Raw genomic sequence first — 16,757 nt, 5'->3', positions numbered from 1 at the left:
GACATAAGTGATTGGTAAGTAGGTAAGGTCACAGAAATGACCACAAATTCGATCCATAAATTAAGATAAGATTTTTTCTATTTGTTTCCGTGTCTTAGAAGAATTCCTCACTAAATCCACCTTCTCTTAGTTATAAATAAGGGACCAATTGAACATCGAGCTCTTAACCAAAGCTTCATTTTAGATTTTCACTTTCAAATTCAATATCTAATTAATGACTACCTCTTCAGAACACCATTACTTCACCGTCATCATTGTTCTCTTCCTGCTCAATCTCCATTGCTGGAATTCTCTCACATTTGCTGAGACTACAACAAATGTAAGTAACTTTTGATGCTTTTGGTATTTAATAACTGAAGAGATCATTTATCATATTAGTGCTTCCAAATCAGGAGTACATAGTGTATATGGGTGCAAAGCAGCATGAGAATCCAGCAGCCACTGTGAAGTCTCACCATAACATGCTAGCCAAGTTGCTTGGAAGGTATTGTTAGCCTATATTTTCTATTCCCCTCCCCCTCCCCCTTCCTTCATTAGAGTTGAGCTCGTCTCCAGGGAGGCGTGCGCCCAGGGTGCTGTCAGGGGGCATCCAACGGCTGAGCTGTGCCACACACATCTCGGCACATGCCTAGGGATGTGTGTAGCACAGCCCAACAGCTGGCAGCACCCTGGCAATTCCCTGCTCCCTGGTGACGATCCTGATCCCCTTCATTATGCTTGATAATTAATATTATTGTATCGAAAGTATTAAAATTTTCCTGATTTTCTTTCTTAAGCAAAGAAGCTGCCAAGAATTCAATTCTCTACCACTATAAACATGGCTTCTCTGGGTTTGCAGCTAGTTTGAGTGACTCCCAGGCAAAAGCAATTGCAGGTAACTTTAAACTTGAAGAAGAAACAACATTCATGAAAAGTTGTTGCCCATCTTCTTGTAATGGATTTTTTATTTTCGCTAAAGGTTAGCAAGATTATAATTAGAAAAAAATGAAAAGATACAATTAAGTATTTAACGTCTAATCATACCCAGACGGATACAAATAAACAAAATGTAGGGAAGACAAACCCTACTGGAAGAAAAGAGAAAACTCAAAGAGATTCGAAATATCAAGAAAAATGAACGAAATCTTCTTCTAATGGATACTAGTTATATAAAATTGCAGACTTTCCAGGTGTTGTCCGAGTGTTCCCTAATCGCATTCATAAACTCCATACTACCCGAAGCTGGGATTTTCTAGGGCTCGATTCACACGAGTATCAAAGTAACCTTTTGTCTAAAACTCATATGGGGGACGGAATTATTATTGGCGTTATAGACACAGGTAACTTAAATTCTATTATGAGCTCTTTTTCATTAGTCAAACTTACTAGCTTGTTTTGTAATTAATTTTATTATCTCGTAAATCTAGACAATTCCCTCAAATTTTTGTTTTTAATATGACGGCTTTCTCGTCCTTAGGAATCTGGCCAGAGTCAGAAAGCTTCAACGATGATAACATGAGTCCAATTCCATCGCGTTGGAAAGGAATTTGCCAAACTGGAGAGTCTTTCAATTCCAACCACTGCAATAAGAAACTCATTGGTGCTCGCTGGTTCTTAAAAGGAGTTAACACCACTGGATTTGGAGACTATTTGTCCCCAAGGGACAAATTGGGACATGGCACTCACTGTTCTTCCATAGCAGCAGGTCGTTTTGTAGAAAATGCAAGCTATGAAGGGTTAGGAACCGGTTTAGCTAGAGGAGGTGCACCTCTTGCTCACCTAGCAATGTACAAGGCTTGTTGGAGTGGACTTAATTGCCCAGAGTCATCCTTACTAAAGGCATTTGACATGGCCATACATGATGGAGTAGACATTTTATCTGTGTCTATAGGGGCTTTGCAATTGCCTCTAACATATGTTGATTCTGGAATTGCAATCGGTGGATTTCATGCAGTAGAAAAGGGGATAACTGTTGTTTGTTCGGCAGGAAACTCAGGCCCTTACTCTTATACAGTTAAAAATATAGCTCCTTGGATCATCACTGTTGCAGCCACCACCATTGACAGGGCTTTCTTCACTAAAATTACACCTGGAAACAACCAACCTTTCCTGGTAATGTGCCGAAGACTATTTTAAAGCTTTTTTTTTTTGGCTTGAATATTATCTAGGACCGGGGTAATCCCCTAAATTTTATTAAGGGGTTTTTGACAAATGCCCCCTGAAAATATCCATTTATCTAAATGCCCACTTACAATTTTTCTAAAATTGTAAGTGGGCATTTAGATAAATGGATATTTTCAGGGGGCATTTGTCAAAAACCCTTTATTAAGATATAAGATCAAGAAGAACAAAGGGGACATAACCCGTCTTACCCCAATCTGTGAAGAAATAATCACTCTCAACTCGAAACAAAATTACATACGAAAAACTGTTATATTTACTATCCAAGACTATATTTGTTGCAGGGCCAGTCCCTATCAACTGTAAAGCACAGAGTAATGGCTGATATTGTTTACTCAGAAGACCTGGCTATGGATAATGTGTCTGCAGCTGATGCATTGTGAGATTTTGTTTTTGATATCTCCTTTATCCTTCAACCTTCATTTTAATTTTTAAACTTTTCCCCCAACTTTGCTTTTTGGTTTCCTGCAGAGTTTGCAAGAAAGGAAGTCTGAATGAGACATTAGTGGCAGGAAAGGTTGTCCTTTGTTTTTTACAACCATCTAAAGGGTATTTTAGTGAAGCAAATGATACAGTTGTGAAAGCTGGAGGAGTTGGCCTTATATACACACAACCTCACAATGAATACCTCCCTTCATGCATTGGCATTCCTTGTATAAAAGTAGATTATGAAATAGGGACGAGCATAGTTTCCTACATCACAAGGACAAGGTAAGGAGATAATGAATGGCTCCCCATTCTTTTTAAGCAGCAAATGTTGTGGTCTTCTAACCTCAAGGGGTTAGCGCAGCTGGCTTGGAGGGGACATGAGACTCCGCCTCAGGAAGCGAGGTCTCGTGATTAAACCTTCGCTGCTGGATAATTTCTTGGGATCACTCGCTTGAGGCTCATTAGGGTCCAGAAGCTCCCGGTTCGTGCATGGCACGGGGGTCATGTACGAGCCCAAGGGGGGATTTAGTTGGCCTAAAGTCGGATACCCCTCCTGTCCCCCAAAAAATAAAAAATAAAAAAAATATTGTGGTTTAAGTATAGACGGCGGGCTGTTATTATTAATCATTTATATTAGGTTTGCTCAATTGAAGACTAAGAAAAAAAGGGTAGATGTTCTCTGTGTTGCATTGCATCTTGTGCCTAGACACATGGGTCTGTCATTCAGGGGACAAGATGATCATTTTGCCCACCCCCAAGTGTCTAAGCGTAGCCTGCACGGCTGCGCCCCCATGTAAAGAACATTTTGCCAAAAATTATCATTACCATATATATATTGGACACAGCTGTTTGGTCCACCTCAATCAATTATTCAGAAAATAGAATCCTTGATCTGACCCTTTTTATGAAAGAACACATAACAATAATAGAGTCTGGTTCAGGGTCCTTGCACCAGAAAAGTCCTTGGGACCTGAGCACCACCCACATGGAATCCAAAGGGGGCGGTGGAAAATTAGCATCCTTGTAGTGTCCGGTGTTCTACTTTTAGTGGCAAAACTTACTTTGATTTGGGTTAGATAGGACGATCTTGGTGTCTTCTATTTACTCTGTTCCTTCCCCTATGTAATTGGCAGAAACTCGAGGAACTCTTTGCGAAATACAAAGAAAGATGGTTGGGATTGGGTATCTCGTTATGTGGACGGTCATCTTTGATTCGGGTTGATTTTCATCCTATTTGGCATGGAATTTAGTCTGGATCGACTAGGATTGTTGTTGTCCTTTGGCATGCGATTGTCTGGTTTAAACGTCATATCTCTTGCCATAGTTTTATTGGGTGGGCAGCGTTTACCATGTCGCTCCCCACTCAAGACTTTCTTACCGGAAGTAGAGATGCTTTATCTCTTCATGTTGCTTCTATTGGATTGTAGTGGAAGTCACAATCATTTGTTCTTCGTATGTCCTTTCAATAAACATATTTGAGAAAGAATCCTCTCCAAATGTTAGATCATCAAGAGGAGAGCTCTTGGGCTTGAAAGAGAATGGAAGTGCTTGAAGAGGATATCATTTTTTTCTTTTTTTCTTTTTTTCTTTTTTTCTTTTTTGCCTCCCTTTTTATGGTTTGGGCTTGGTTGAATATATTTCACAATAGTCAGTAAAATATTAATTAATTTGTATAAAATATTATTTATTTTCTTTTTAACTCTAATTTAGGACATTGAGGAATCACATTGACTAAGGATGTTTGGTCCCATTTGTCAAGTACAGGTCATCAGTTGTGAAGCTTAGTAAGACAAAGTCTGTAGTTGGGAAATGGGTATCTCCACGAGTGGCCTTATTTTCATCCAGAGGACCAAGTTCTTTATCACCAACTGTGTTGAAGGTATGTTTAGGCTCAACTCCTTTAAGAGAGACCTAAGATATTATTATTCTTTGGTAGTAATAAAAGTAGTATTTTGCTTCTTTGAAGTTAGATTAATTGTCTTGGCAGCCTGATATAGCCGCACCAGGAGTGCACATCTTAGCAGCATATCCACAAACACTTACCAGTCATGGATATAAATTCCTCAGTGGAACCTCAATGGCCTGCCCTCATGTGGCTGGAGTAGCTGCCCTCATCAAGTCTTTGCACAAAGATTGGTCACCTGCAGCCATAAAATCAGCAATTGTGACTACTGGTAAGTTCTATAAACATTTGAGATTAACTTTTACTTAATAGCATACTCATCCATGAACACATTGCAGCCTCAGAAACTGGCACAGATGGACAAGTAATATTGGCACATGGAGATACTCACAAGCTAGCTGACCCTTTCGACATTGGTGGAGGGCATGTCAATCCCAAGAAAGTGGCAGATCCAGGGCTTATTTATGATACTAAAATGAAGAACTACATAGAGTTCCTCTGTTCTATGGGCTACACCAGTAAAGAGATTACCAACATAAGTGGAAGAGAAGTCTCTTGTTCAAAAAATAAGTATTCTGAGTTAGACCTGAATCTCCCCTCTATCTCCATCCCAAACCTTAAAAATACCATGACAGTGACTAGGACTGTGACAAATGTGGGGTCTATCAATTCATTCTACAAAGCTTTGGTGGAATCTCCTCATGGTGTTAGAGTGAAAGTTGAACCACAGACACTATCCTTCAATTCATCCATCACCATGCTTTCATTCAAAGTGACATTTACTTCTACTCAGAAGTTGCTGGGGGATTACTCATTTGGAAGTCTAACTTGGACTGATAATCAACATTTGGTGAGGATTCCGTTAGCTATTCGCGTTATTGAGTATGAATCATTTGTGGATATTTAGAGTGTATTTTTCTTGGGAAAGAGGGGTTGAGGGAGATAATAAGATTAGTACTGTTTGACAACTAGAAGGATCTTTCTCATTAATGTAAGGATAGTTTATTAGAATGTACACTTGGTAATGTTGTAGAAATCTTCAACTTCACCATAAGAATCTGCTTTCATAAACTATGGAGAGCCCCCAACTTTGTAAAGGCAACCAGCTCATGCAATGATTGATAATGCCGCAAAGATTGAAGTAATCCTCCAAGAAACCCTATTCTTGATCAACCTATTGAGATTCAACAAACCCTATCATTGCTTCTTCTTCTTCCTCCTTGAGTTCTTCTTCGCCTTTGAGAAAAGCTCCAAGAATAAGTTCCCAAAGAGAAAATCCTTCTCTCTGTTTTTTTTTTTTATTCGACTCAAATTTGAGTTTTTGTTCAACCCTTAAAATTCTGTTTTCCATTTTTCCTTTTATAAAAAAAAACATGGTTACATGACCACTAAACAACCACATGAATAGGCCTGTTGAAATAGGTTTGGACTCATGTGAGCCCACATACAACAAACATCCCCTTCAAACCCTTGAGGAGGGAAAGCTCCAACCTTGACTTATCACATGGAGTCTATAGCAACCAACTCTCTGCACATTTCTTGTTTCCCCGTAGAAACAACATTCGTCATCATATCAGATGGACTCTTATTTGTGTAACTCTTCTGAAGCTGCAACAAAATTTTCTCTAACACATCAGCGTGCGTTAGGCTCCTCTGTAGCCCGATATGATGTTTAGCGCACATCCAATGGCCCACAGTGCTTGGACACGCAGCCTAACACCCCGCCTGTGTATTGGGTTGAGTGCCCGAGCACTGCGGGCTGTCGGATGGTGTGCTACACAACATGTCGCTCTACAGAGGACCCAAATCCAACACATCATGTATCCAGTAGTATCTGACATTAGTGTGCTTGGTGTAGGAATGATATGTAGCATTCTTGCTTAAGTCTAAAGCACTCTGACTATCATAATAAAGTACATATCTCTCTTGTTTCAGCCCCAACTCCTAAAGAAATTTTTGCTTCCACAACGTCTCTTTTTCAGCTTCAGTAGTAGCAATATACTCTACTTTGGTAGTAGAAATTGCAACATATTTTGAAATTTTGACTGCCATGATACAACACTCCCAACAAAAATGAAAAAATATCCTAAAGTAGACTTTCTATGATCAAGATCACTTGCTTGATAACCTGCCATATCAGCATCTGCTTATCCTTCCATAACTGATTTTGAACCCCCAAAACCCAAGGACAACTTGGAAGTACTTTCAAATAATTGATAACCCATTTAACTGCATCCCGATGTTCTCTACTTGGATTATATAGAAATCTTCTCACAACACCACCTACATGAGCTATATCCGAAATTGTACATACCATTGAATAAATCAGACTTTGCACATCGATGAGTAAGGGATGGCTGCCATAATTTTCTTTTCTTCTTCAGTAGTGGGACATTACTTCTTGCTCAACTTGGAGTGACTTTCAAGTTGTATGCTAATTGACTTGTCATCCTTCATGTTGAACCTTTCAAGCACCCGTTCAACATACTTCTCTTGTGACAATCATGGCCTTTTTTCCTTGTAATTTCCCCCTCCATTTCTAGATCTGTAATTTTTTGTAATTTTCCCCTCCAAAATGCGACACATGGCAGGCTTCAATCCAACGGTTTTAAAGCATTCTCTTGCTTTGAAGTCATGAAGTAACTATGGTTACCCAAACCCAGTACCTAACCCGGGTCAAGCTTAACCAAACCATCACTAAACCCGGAGTTAACTCAAACCCAAATACACCCAACCCTGATCTCGTGTTTCTCTGCTATGCCCTCTTTGGAGAGACGAACGGAAGAAAGCTGCCGCTGCTAGATCCACAGAGAAGCTGCCGCTGCTTCTCTAACAAAGAAGCTTTTCTCCCTCTGCTTCTCCGACACCGTCGCAGACGAAGGCGATCCCCTAGACCCCTCCGAGTTTCCTTCCTCCTTTACACTCATCTCAGTTGAAGAGACGAAAACCGAACCCAACCCTATCTCATCGTGTCTCTCTCTCTCCTATGCCCTCATTGCTCAACGAACAGAGAAGCTCTCTCTGCCGCTGCTGAACGAACCCATAACGAGAAGCTCCCGATCGATTTAGTCTCAACGAACAGAGAAGGGAAGAACAAAGCCGCTGTTGAACGAACCCAGAACGAGAAGCTGCCGCTGCCCTCATTGCTCAAAGAACAAAGAACCTCAACGAACAGAGAACGAGAAGCTGCTGCTGCCGCTGCCGCCGGAATCGTCGAGCTGCGAACAGAGATCATCTATTTCGTTGTCGCCCCCATCTCGCCGGATCCGTCGAGGAGAACCGGAGTTGCAGTCCATAGAGGTTGGCTCCCCATTAAAGGTACTCTGATTTTTTTTATTTTTTTATTTGGGTAGAACCGTGATTGTGTGGACTAAAGATGATCTCTCTCATTTCGGTTTATTTTTTTTTGGATGATCTTTTCACTCCAAAAAGATGAATTTTTTGGATGATCTTTCCTTGGGTAGAACGGAGATCATATATTTCGGTTTATTTTTTATTTTTGGGTAGAACCTTGATTGTGTGGTCTAAGCATCGCCTCTTCTGATTTCTCTATCTCTCTTTGCCTTTGTTTTTAGAAAACTCTGATTAATGTTACTCTATTCATTTTGTCTCCCTGAGGTTTGAATCCAATTTCTAGAAAAAAAAAAAGAAACCGACACCTCATAACAGGGAAGAAAGGGAGAGAAAAAAAAAAAAAAAACAACCAGCACAGAGCGCTTCATTCCCTCAGTTTAAGCCTGAGGAGATTATAGGTATCATGAATGTTTTTGCTGAACCAGGCTTCCTTGCTCCTACTGGCTTATTCCTTGCGGGAACAAAATATATGGTATATACTGGCTTATTCCTTGCGCTTCATTCCCTCAGTTTCAGCCTCCATCTTAGACTCAACTTGCAATGGCTTTATTTATGTATATATACTTCTTTTCCTAGAGCCTAGAACACCTAAGCATTGCAGGTTTACACAATGAAAATCTCAGTACATCAAGTGAATTTTTTTTTCTCTATCCTTTCTCAAATTGCTTGTGACCCCACCAGAAATTGGATTGCAGAGTCAAAAGACGTTTAAACTATGGCTGATCTAAAATAGGACATCAGATAGGTTAGGTTAGGTTAGGAATGGATTTTTTGGTTCTTATTGATAAACTGAGTTGACATTTATCATTTTGTGAGAGCTATTCAAATGAAAGAATCTCTTATTCTTTTCCATCTTCAAACCAAATCAAAATCCTTTTGTTTGTTCTGACATGTTTTTTTTTAAGGTGAATCCTTAGCTCAAAATGGGAGAGCACCTGGGAATTACCCAGGCAATGATAGTTCGAATCCATCAAGATTCATACATTTGACATGATTGTGCCAGCTATCCTAGTTACTATTTTATTTCTATTGTTCTTTCAGTTAACAAAGAAAATACCATAAACATAGAGACTTTCCAACCAGATAACCATTTCAAGGCAGAAACACAAAGCTACTACAACCTTCAATGTTCAAATATCATAGCTCAATCAATAGAATCATCTACAAACCAGGATAACCTACTCATGAAAACAGCAGTCTATCTTCAGGTCTGTTGGAAGAATAGCTTACAGAGTTTGGAGCTGCGGAGAACATAGAAGTATTGCCAACTATGGGCAGAAGTTCTTGCAACAAATGGTCCTGATTTCATCTCCAACTAATACCAGATCAGAGAGAAAAAAAAGAACTGGTTCCAGAGCTGGCAGTAATGTTGTTTTGGCCAATATCTCCTTTGATTTGATTTTTGTCAATAAAAAATTACCCAACATGATTGACTTCCTTGATCGACTCTCAAACCAAACGTTAGATGAATTAATCAGCAAGGGATATGTAGAGTATTTGACATGAAGAAAGGACATATTGTATCCCCTCGTGAAGAAATTAGGAGTCTTGGGGGAGTCGAACCACCATCTACTGGGTATAACCCCAGTTGCTCTTCCGTTTTGAGCTAAAGACTCACATACCTCCATAAATCATGTTAGTTTAATCCAATATTCTGAAGAATGGTGTCATGCAACTTTTTTTTTATGCTACTTCTCTCTAATTTTTTTAAATGCTCTATTATATGTCATTTAGGTGAACGAGAAGGATATTGTGTGGTTTGTGCAATTCTGTGTTTCACAGTGTAAGCATTGGTAAATATTCCATTCCTGTCTGATCCCTTACAGATCCAAAATAGTATAATATTTCTTTCTACTGTTTGACTACTGATCCTAGCAAAAAAAATTTTCAATGAGAACTTGGGTTCATTGTGGGAGGACCTAGAAGAAGATCCAGATAAACAGATCCATGGATAGACAACACTTGCCATAAACCAGAATCAATCAAAATTTTGTACAAAATTCAGTAGGATACAAATTCAGATGAGATTTTAGGGGTTCATTCATAATCCTAAAGGCCTCCCAAAAACAATAACCAACAAATTTAGAGACCATCAAAAAAATTAATAAAATTTCCCACAGAGTACTCTAGTAGAACAGTAATGAATTTTAATTTTAACTCATTTCAAAGCTTGAAGATTGGAAGCCAAATCCATACTATTAAAGTTGGTTTTAGTGAGGTTATAACCATAAAAAACCTCAACTCAAACCATTTGGACTTAGGGTTCATGAAGTCTAAACATAATCACCTCCAAGTTTGAAGTTCCAAGCTTCAATTAAAGTTCTAGCCAAATTGAGTTCCAACAATTCACTGAATTTTTACAACTTAATCTATAAGAGACTTATATCCAGAATGAATCAAGCTTCATTAACCATTAGATGAAGCAATAAAATAAAAAAAAAAACGAATGCAGCTCTATGTCAAGAGTGGGACAAACTTTGATCAATTGTAACAAAAATGCAAGGTTGTGGCTCACTTCTGGCAGCAACAAACACTTGATACCAAACCAAAAGCAAATCACTTCACAAAACGAATGAGCCCCTTCAAAAAATTGACCAGCCACAGCTTATTGTAACCTACTGGAACTTTGATCCCTTATCTTTCTCATTGCCCATCTAATAAAAAAAGTGGGAGAGTATTCAGGAATTTGGACTCCCCTTTCCCTCATCATTCCTTTTGGGACTTCTATGTCTCTCTTTTCCATGACTACGATGTTTGTTTCTTCTAGAAGTTGTGGTTCCACGCATTTTAAAAATTCACTTCATGCACTGAGATTTTCATTGTGTAAACCTGCAATGCTTAGGTGTTCTAGGCTCTAGGAAAAGTAGTATATACACATAAATAAAGCCATTGCAAGTTGAGTATAAGATGGAGGCTGATCTATGAGGGCTGGCCTTGGTGCAACGTTTAAAGGGTGCTCCATTGTGATCCGGCCGATCTCATCCTGATTCTTGGAACCCTGTTCTAATTCAATTCATCTCATTGAGCCTTATCCCAATTGCTATGAGATGGGGTATATATGAATATTTCCCCACATTTTCTGCTATGCTATGCAACTATGCAGTATTTACAAATTTTTAGAAGATCTTATATGGATCTAATGCAGTGATGAGAAAGAAAGGTTAATCAGAGAAAGAACAGTTCTATCAAAAAAAAAAAAAAAAACACAAAGAAAGGACAGATGTTTCAAAGATCCCACTTTTAGAATTATGAGTCATCTTTAATCCACACAATCAGAGAAAGAACGGTTCTACCAATAAAAAAATTAGAGTACCTTTCATGGCTGCAGGCTACTCTTCAACCCTTAAATTGGTAAACAGATCTCCACGATCCACAAACCGCATAAAATGAATGAATTATATTCTTGTCCAAGAACGGTTCAATTTTTATTTATTTTTCTGTCAAATTTGAATTCTTGAACTGCAAATGTGAAAGCAGACTCACAGATAAAAGAAGAAATTAGAATCATATGCGGAAGGTAAAGTAGAAGAAGAAAGGAGTAGAGAGAATGGGAGAACAGAGACCTCCACCTCACTCTTCTCACACTCTCTGAACAGTGAGATGAGTGGAAAGGATTTTTCATTCAATTCGTCCAAGAACGGTACTATCAAAAAAAAAAAAAAAAAGAGTACCTTTAATGGCTGCAGGCTACTCTTCAACTGAGATGAGTGGAAAGGAGGAAGCAGGAAGGAAACTCGTTCAGCAGCGGCAGCTTCTCCGTTCGTCTCTTCTACTGAGATGAGTGGAAAGGAGGAAAGAAACTCGGAGGGGTTTGGGGGATCGCCTTCGTCTGCGACGGCGTCGGAGAAGCAGAGGGAGAAAGCTTCTTTGTGAGAGAAGCAGCGGCAGCTTCTCTGTGGATCTAGCAGCGACAGCTTTCTTCCGTTCGTCTCTCCAAAGAGGGCATATCAGAGAAACACGAGATCAGTGTGTATTTGGGTTTGAGTTAACTCCGCGATTAGTGATGGTTTGGTTAAGCTTGACCCGGGTTAGGTACTGGGTTTGGGTAACCATAGTTATTTCATGACTTAAAAGCAAGAGAATGTTTTAAGACCGTTGGATTGAAGTCTACCACGTGTCGTACTCTGGAGGGGAAAATTACAAGAACTTACAGATGTAGAAATGGAGAAGATTAAAATTCAACAGGACACCCCCGTAGTTTCATCAGTTCTGCGAAGAAATAAATCATCTCCGAAGATCTGATAAGAAAGAACTCAGAAGGGTTTTGCGAATCAAATTAAAAAAAAATAATCCCAAAATTTTTTTTCTTTCATTTTAAGCCATCCATGGGTTGAAACTTTGAGGGGAGAACTGAAAGTTCTACTGCAGATGACACTCGGCCCAAGATTTATTCTTGGGGACATGAACAGGTAGACCCAAGTCTAAAAAAAGTCAACATTGAGGAGAGAATCGAGATAGACAGAAACAGAGAGTGAGAGAGAAACCATTAATGCAGAGTGGTAGAGGTGAAGAACAACTTACCCCACAACCAGTATCAATGCCGGTTCTAATGGATCCATCCTTGAGATTGATCAACTCGCCGATATCATCGATATAGGGATCAACACCATTGGGAAACATGGTACCACCACCAGCGAACTTGAATCGATCCCCATCGAATCGAATCCAATTCTGAATCGCGTTCTCCATCAACTCTTTGTGCGGCACATTCGCATACCATGCATCATCCCGACTCATCGGCCATTTAAATGTGCACTTGTACCCAAACGGCGCAGGCACGCGACACTTGAGCAATTCCCCTCTCTTCGGGCAGTGTCTCTCCCTGTATATCAGTTTGTCCCTATCGAACTCCATGGATCGCTTGGTGTCTTCACATGGAGTGTATTCGTTGTACTCGGAATCGCAAGATAGGTAATGCTTCGTAACCATCGTCGTCGGAGAGTCATCGACTACGTGGTGGGTCGAGAAATCCAATTTAGGAGTGAGGGTTTTGCTCTGTATGTCAGTGCAAGGAACCGAATTGACCAGGCGAGCGATGGAAGGGACTCCACCACTGTGTTTCCAGATGCCGAGGACGTATGCAAGAGAGCAGAGAACGGTGTCTAAGGTCAGGCCTAATAGATTTAGGGATTTTTTGTTTGGAGGAGAAAAGGTAAATAAGGGTAAAATGGTACTTCAATTAAGTCACTGAAGTTTAAAAAGTAACACTGTTTTTTTACCTTCAAAACTAACGGGTCACTAACACCATGATCCATTAGGAAGTTATACGTAAATGATGTAACTATGGGGGTTGTTTTGTTATTGTTTTAAACACCAGGGATACATATAATTTGCTCTAAAATTTTATTTATAAAAAAAAATCGTGAATGATATCGGAAAATCGACAATCAGAATTTGGGATCCCGATTTTAACCTGCTTTGAATCGAATGCTCTTGAAGCAGAATCGGATTGGACGTTAATGATTCAAGATTGTACTGACTTCACTGATTGCATACATGAGCCAGCAGGTATAGTCGTTGTTGGCCGCGTGGATGAATCCTCATCGACACCTGGATAGAAAAGAAAGTTAATCGGTCAGTGATTATGTATATATATCTACTGGTGAAGTGGTTGTTCGAGAGGATAATGGCGATGGAACCCAGATGGCGACGATGATGGCGTCACATGTGGTTCGATTTAAATGTTGGTGGAGCGAAAAATTAAAGCAAAACAGGTGACAAGGAAGGATTTCTCCCTGGGAGAGACAGAGAAGAAGGCCGGGATCATCTTTCTCTGCGAGAATTAGGGGCCTTTAAAATGTCGATTCTCTATATATCATTCCAATGGAGAAGTGTTAGAAAAAGAAAGATATTGGATTAATATTGGATATTAGACCCAATATTGGATTTCTTTAGCAATAAGAATCTTTTCTTGTTAGAAAAGATTGGATGGATTGGTAATTGAGTCTCAATAGAAAATATCTCTTGCCCATGTGTGTTATCAATTTGAGAGTAAGAGGGGCAAATCATATAATATATATGAGTGGTGAGATTGCCAAAAACTCACAAAAAGTACACAAGCAACGCAAAATCGTTGAGCACTCTTCCCCCTCCTAAAACCGTTATCTCTTCCTCTCCCTCTCTTGGTGTTTGATCTTGGAGAAAGTCCAAGGTTTTGTGATCCTTGGAGTGTGGAGGAGTTGGCTTGATCGTGTGGGGAACACAAGACTTTGCGTGGTGCGTGGAATGATCGAGAAAGGGCTATCATTGACTGGAGGTCTTGCATATATGAAGCTCTAGGTAACGATCGATCCCTCTATTGGTTAGACTTTTGAATGACATCTCCCATCGATATCTTTGATCTTGTTTTCGCTTCCATTGGATTCACTACAAGAAAACTCATTTTTTTCGACGATTTTTTTCATTGCCAAAAATCCAAATCCGTTGCTAAATATGCTGGCGACGGTTTTCTAAGCCGTTGCAATCACCGTTGGCATAAATGGCGCAGCCAAAATTAGGCGACGGAATAAGGGGTTCTGTTGGAAAAAATATATTTGGCGACGGTTAAAATAATACCGTTGCAGAAGATAATATTATGGCAACGGAACAAAGTTTACCGTTGCAGAAAGCTATATTTTTAGCAACGGTATTAACCGTTGTAAATAATAAAAACCCCGTCGCTAAGAGCAATAAAGTTAGTCTTTTTGGCAACGGTATAAAAATAACCGTGGCCAAAACTGAAATAACAAAAAAAAAAAAAATTAAAATCAATATATTTCCTGTAATTACATCTGTATACTGGTCCATACATAGCCTTCAAGAATTCTAAAGAAACCACAAATTAGAGTATTGACATGGAACTCTCAAAGTGAGGCTTTAACAAGGTAGTATACATATAACTAAAATAAAGAAAGACAACAGCATGCGTCAACTACAACAAGAGTTTCCAGTTAGAGGGATCAAAGCAGAAGCGCTTCCTACATAAACAGTAATTATTCCCCAAGCTACTTCAGACCTTGACTGACTATGTAATTTTACAAATCGAAAGAAAATTCAGATATTCCATAAAACATAGCCTTCAAGAATTCTAAAGAAAGTGTATTTGATTCCAGATGTTCTCAGTATTTGTTATGAGCAGTAGGTTGAAATTGGATGACTGGTAAGTTGAATAACAAGGCATATAGGCAGCCTGTGTCCAAGAAAAAAAAATTGTTCACAATCATAACAATAGGCAAGTGTTTTGAGTTGATGAGGAGCTCGTGGTGTCCCTGGAGATGTCCTTTGAGGCACTTCTGAAGATGAACTTCTACATCCATTGCCCAGGAAATTTTCATAACCACTAAGAGGAACAAAAGAATCCAGAGTTCAATGAGATCCAGCTACAATAAATCAGCAGCAAAGCAACAACATTAAGGCTATGTTTGGATGCCAAGAAATGAAAAGAACACAACATATCATCATATTTCCTACCTCTTGACTACTACAAGAAGAATAAGAATAAGAATCCAACCAACTTAGGAAAGGACAGTAGAAGAGAAAATGCTGGAATTACCTTCCTTTTAGCATCTGCATATTTTACCACTCGTTCTGGAAACAGAGTAAAAGAGAGAAGTGAAAGCTTATTCCCTAGTAGCTCCCTGACCCACAAAACCTGCAAATAGTACAGAGGAGTTACAAGCCAAGGATAACAAACCCAGGAGTCCGGTGCAATGAACATGAAAAAAATAGCATTCCGAAGGAAGGACAATCACCCCTCATCAATACGAGGATGACAAGAACTTAACAAGAATATCCCTTCAAAGAAACTCCATTAAAAATTAAAACTACCTCCACTCCCATCAAATCACAAACCAAAGAACAGAAGGGGAAAAAAAAAAAAAAGTATATGAATTAGTATATGGATAAAAATCAGTTTGCATTCTATCTCCACCATCTTCACTTTTATTTTGTGAATAGATGGAAAAAATCTTTACCCTTTTTGACCCATTGAGGACTTCTGTTGCACTCTAAAATCAATATTGACCCACAAGACCTCTGGCCCTCTACAGAGAAAAGTAAAGACAAGTAATATTTTTTTATGAGAGAGTGTTGCAAAGCAGAGCAAACCCCCCCTTTGCTGTGCTGCCCAACACCTGAGCACACCCCCCCTTGCTGTCCAATACTTGAGCACACACACCCCGCTTTGCTGCCCTACACCTGAGCACACACACCCCCTTGCTGCCCAATACCTGAGCACACACCCCCCCCCCTTGCTGCCCTACACCTGAGCACACACCCCCCTTGCTATCCAATACCTAAGCACACAACCCCCCCTTGTTGCCCTACAACTGAGCACACACCCCATCTTGCTGCCCAATACTTGAGCACACCCCCCCCCCCTTGCTGCCCTACACCTGAGGACACACCTCCCCCTTGCTGCCCAATACCTAAGCACACACCCCCTTGCTGCCCTACAACTGAGCACACCCCCCCCTTCTTGCCCTATACCTGAGCACACATCCCCCACTCCTTGCTACCCTAAACATTTTATGGCATTGATTTCTATCAAAAGAAATATGGTTACTTAAGCTAGAGCAGTCCAATAAACTGCCTATAAGTAAGAACTTTGGGGATTTAAGACATTTATGGAAGTAAGAAATGCACATCATCTGCAGGACTTTTGAACATTGTTTTCTTCATGTTCTTTCACCAAAAACAAATTTTTACTTCCCCTCCCTCCCCTTTTAGATACTAGTTTACACTTAACACATTTAAATGGACAAAGTTCACTCCCACCTTATTGAAGGAAACCTTTTTCTTGAAGAGAATGAACTCGGCCAGGACAATGGTTGGAGTGACCGAAATCTTAGCCATCGGTAGAAACCAACACTTGCATGTAGACACAAGCGAGGAAAGAAATAATTAACAAACGAGAAAAAGAAAAAAATCGTAG

The 16,757-nt window shown here is 39.7% G+C and overlaps 2 protein-coding genes and 1 long non-coding RNA gene across 3 annotated transcripts; 1 reads left to right on the top strand and 2 right to left on the bottom strand.

Annotated features, from left to right (window-relative positions):
• The first annotated feature begins 280 nt into the window (after positions 1–280).
• LOC122663084 (subtilisin-like protease SBT3.6) lies at positions 281–5,450 on the top strand. The gene is made up of 10 exons (XM_043858790.1): positions 281–319; positions 393–484; positions 777–874; positions 1,161–1,319; positions 1,457–2,109; positions 2,445–2,539; positions 2,632–2,871; positions 4,354–4,468; positions 4,577–4,763; positions 4,831–5,450. Exons 2-10 carry the CDS (start codon positions 408–410, stop codon positions 5,397–5,399), a joined length of 2,193 nt encoding a protein of 730 aa, XP_043714725.1. The 5' UTR covers positions 281–319; positions 393–407; the 3' UTR covers positions 5,400–5,450.
• Positions 5,451–11,275: 5,825 nt separating this feature from the next.
• On the bottom strand, positions 11,276–12,775 carry LOC122663083 (probable methyltransferase PMT16). Its single transcript, XM_043858789.1, has 2 exons — positions 12,368–12,775; positions 11,276–11,305 (listed from the first exon to the last, which is right to left on the bottom strand). The coding sequence occupies exons 1-2, from the start codon at positions 12,773–12,775 to the stop codon at positions 11,276–11,278; spliced, it is 438 nt and encodes a 145-aa protein (XP_043714724.1).
• Positions 12,776–15,071: 2,296 nt separating this feature from the next.
• Positions 15,072–15,840, bottom strand: LOC122660933. The gene is made up of 3 exons (XR_006332806.1): positions 15,756–15,840; positions 15,378–15,476; positions 15,072–15,131 (listed from the first exon to the last, which is right to left on the bottom strand). It is a non-coding gene; the product is annotated as an uncharacterized LOC122660933 (long non-coding RNA).
• Between the last annotated feature and the right edge of the window lie 917 nt (positions 15,841–16,757).

The sequence above is a fragment of the Telopea speciosissima genome, chromosome 5, assembly GCF_018873765.1.
Source record: "Telopea speciosissima isolate NSW1024214 ecotype Mountain lineage chromosome 5, Tspe_v1, whole genome shotgun sequence".
Classification (NCBI taxonomy): domain Eukaryota; kingdom Viridiplantae; phylum Streptophyta; class Magnoliopsida; order Proteales; family Proteaceae; genus Telopea; species Telopea speciosissima.
Note: the sequence above shows the minus strand (reverse complement) of the source record. Positions and strands in the feature narration are given on the sequence as shown.

What these genes read in the sequence shown, in the direction of transcription:
- LOC122663084 (XM_043858790.1), top strand. Translation starts at nt 408, where the DNA reads ATGGGTGCAAAGCAGCATGAGAATCCAGCAGCCACTGTGAAGTCTCAC. An exon ending in GTGTCTGCAGCTGATGCATT is followed by an intron (nt 2,540 to 2,631) that starts GTGAGATTTTGT and finishes GGTTTCCTGCAG; the next exon opens with AGTTTGCAAGAAAGGAAGTC. An exon ending in TATCACCAACTGTGTTGAAG is followed by an intron (nt 4,469 to 4,576) that starts GTATGTTTAGGC and finishes TTGTCTTGGCAG; the next exon opens with CCTGATATAGCCGCACCAGG.
- LOC122663083 (XM_043858789.1), bottom strand. Translation starts at nt 12,775, where the DNA reads ATGGTTACGAAGCATTACCTATCTTGCGATTCCGAGTACAACGAATAC. An exon ending in GCATTGATACTGGTTGTGGG is followed by an intron (nt 11,306 to 12,367) that starts GTAAGTTGTTCT and finishes TCACATTTGCAG; the next exon opens with TTCAAGAATTCAAATTTGAC.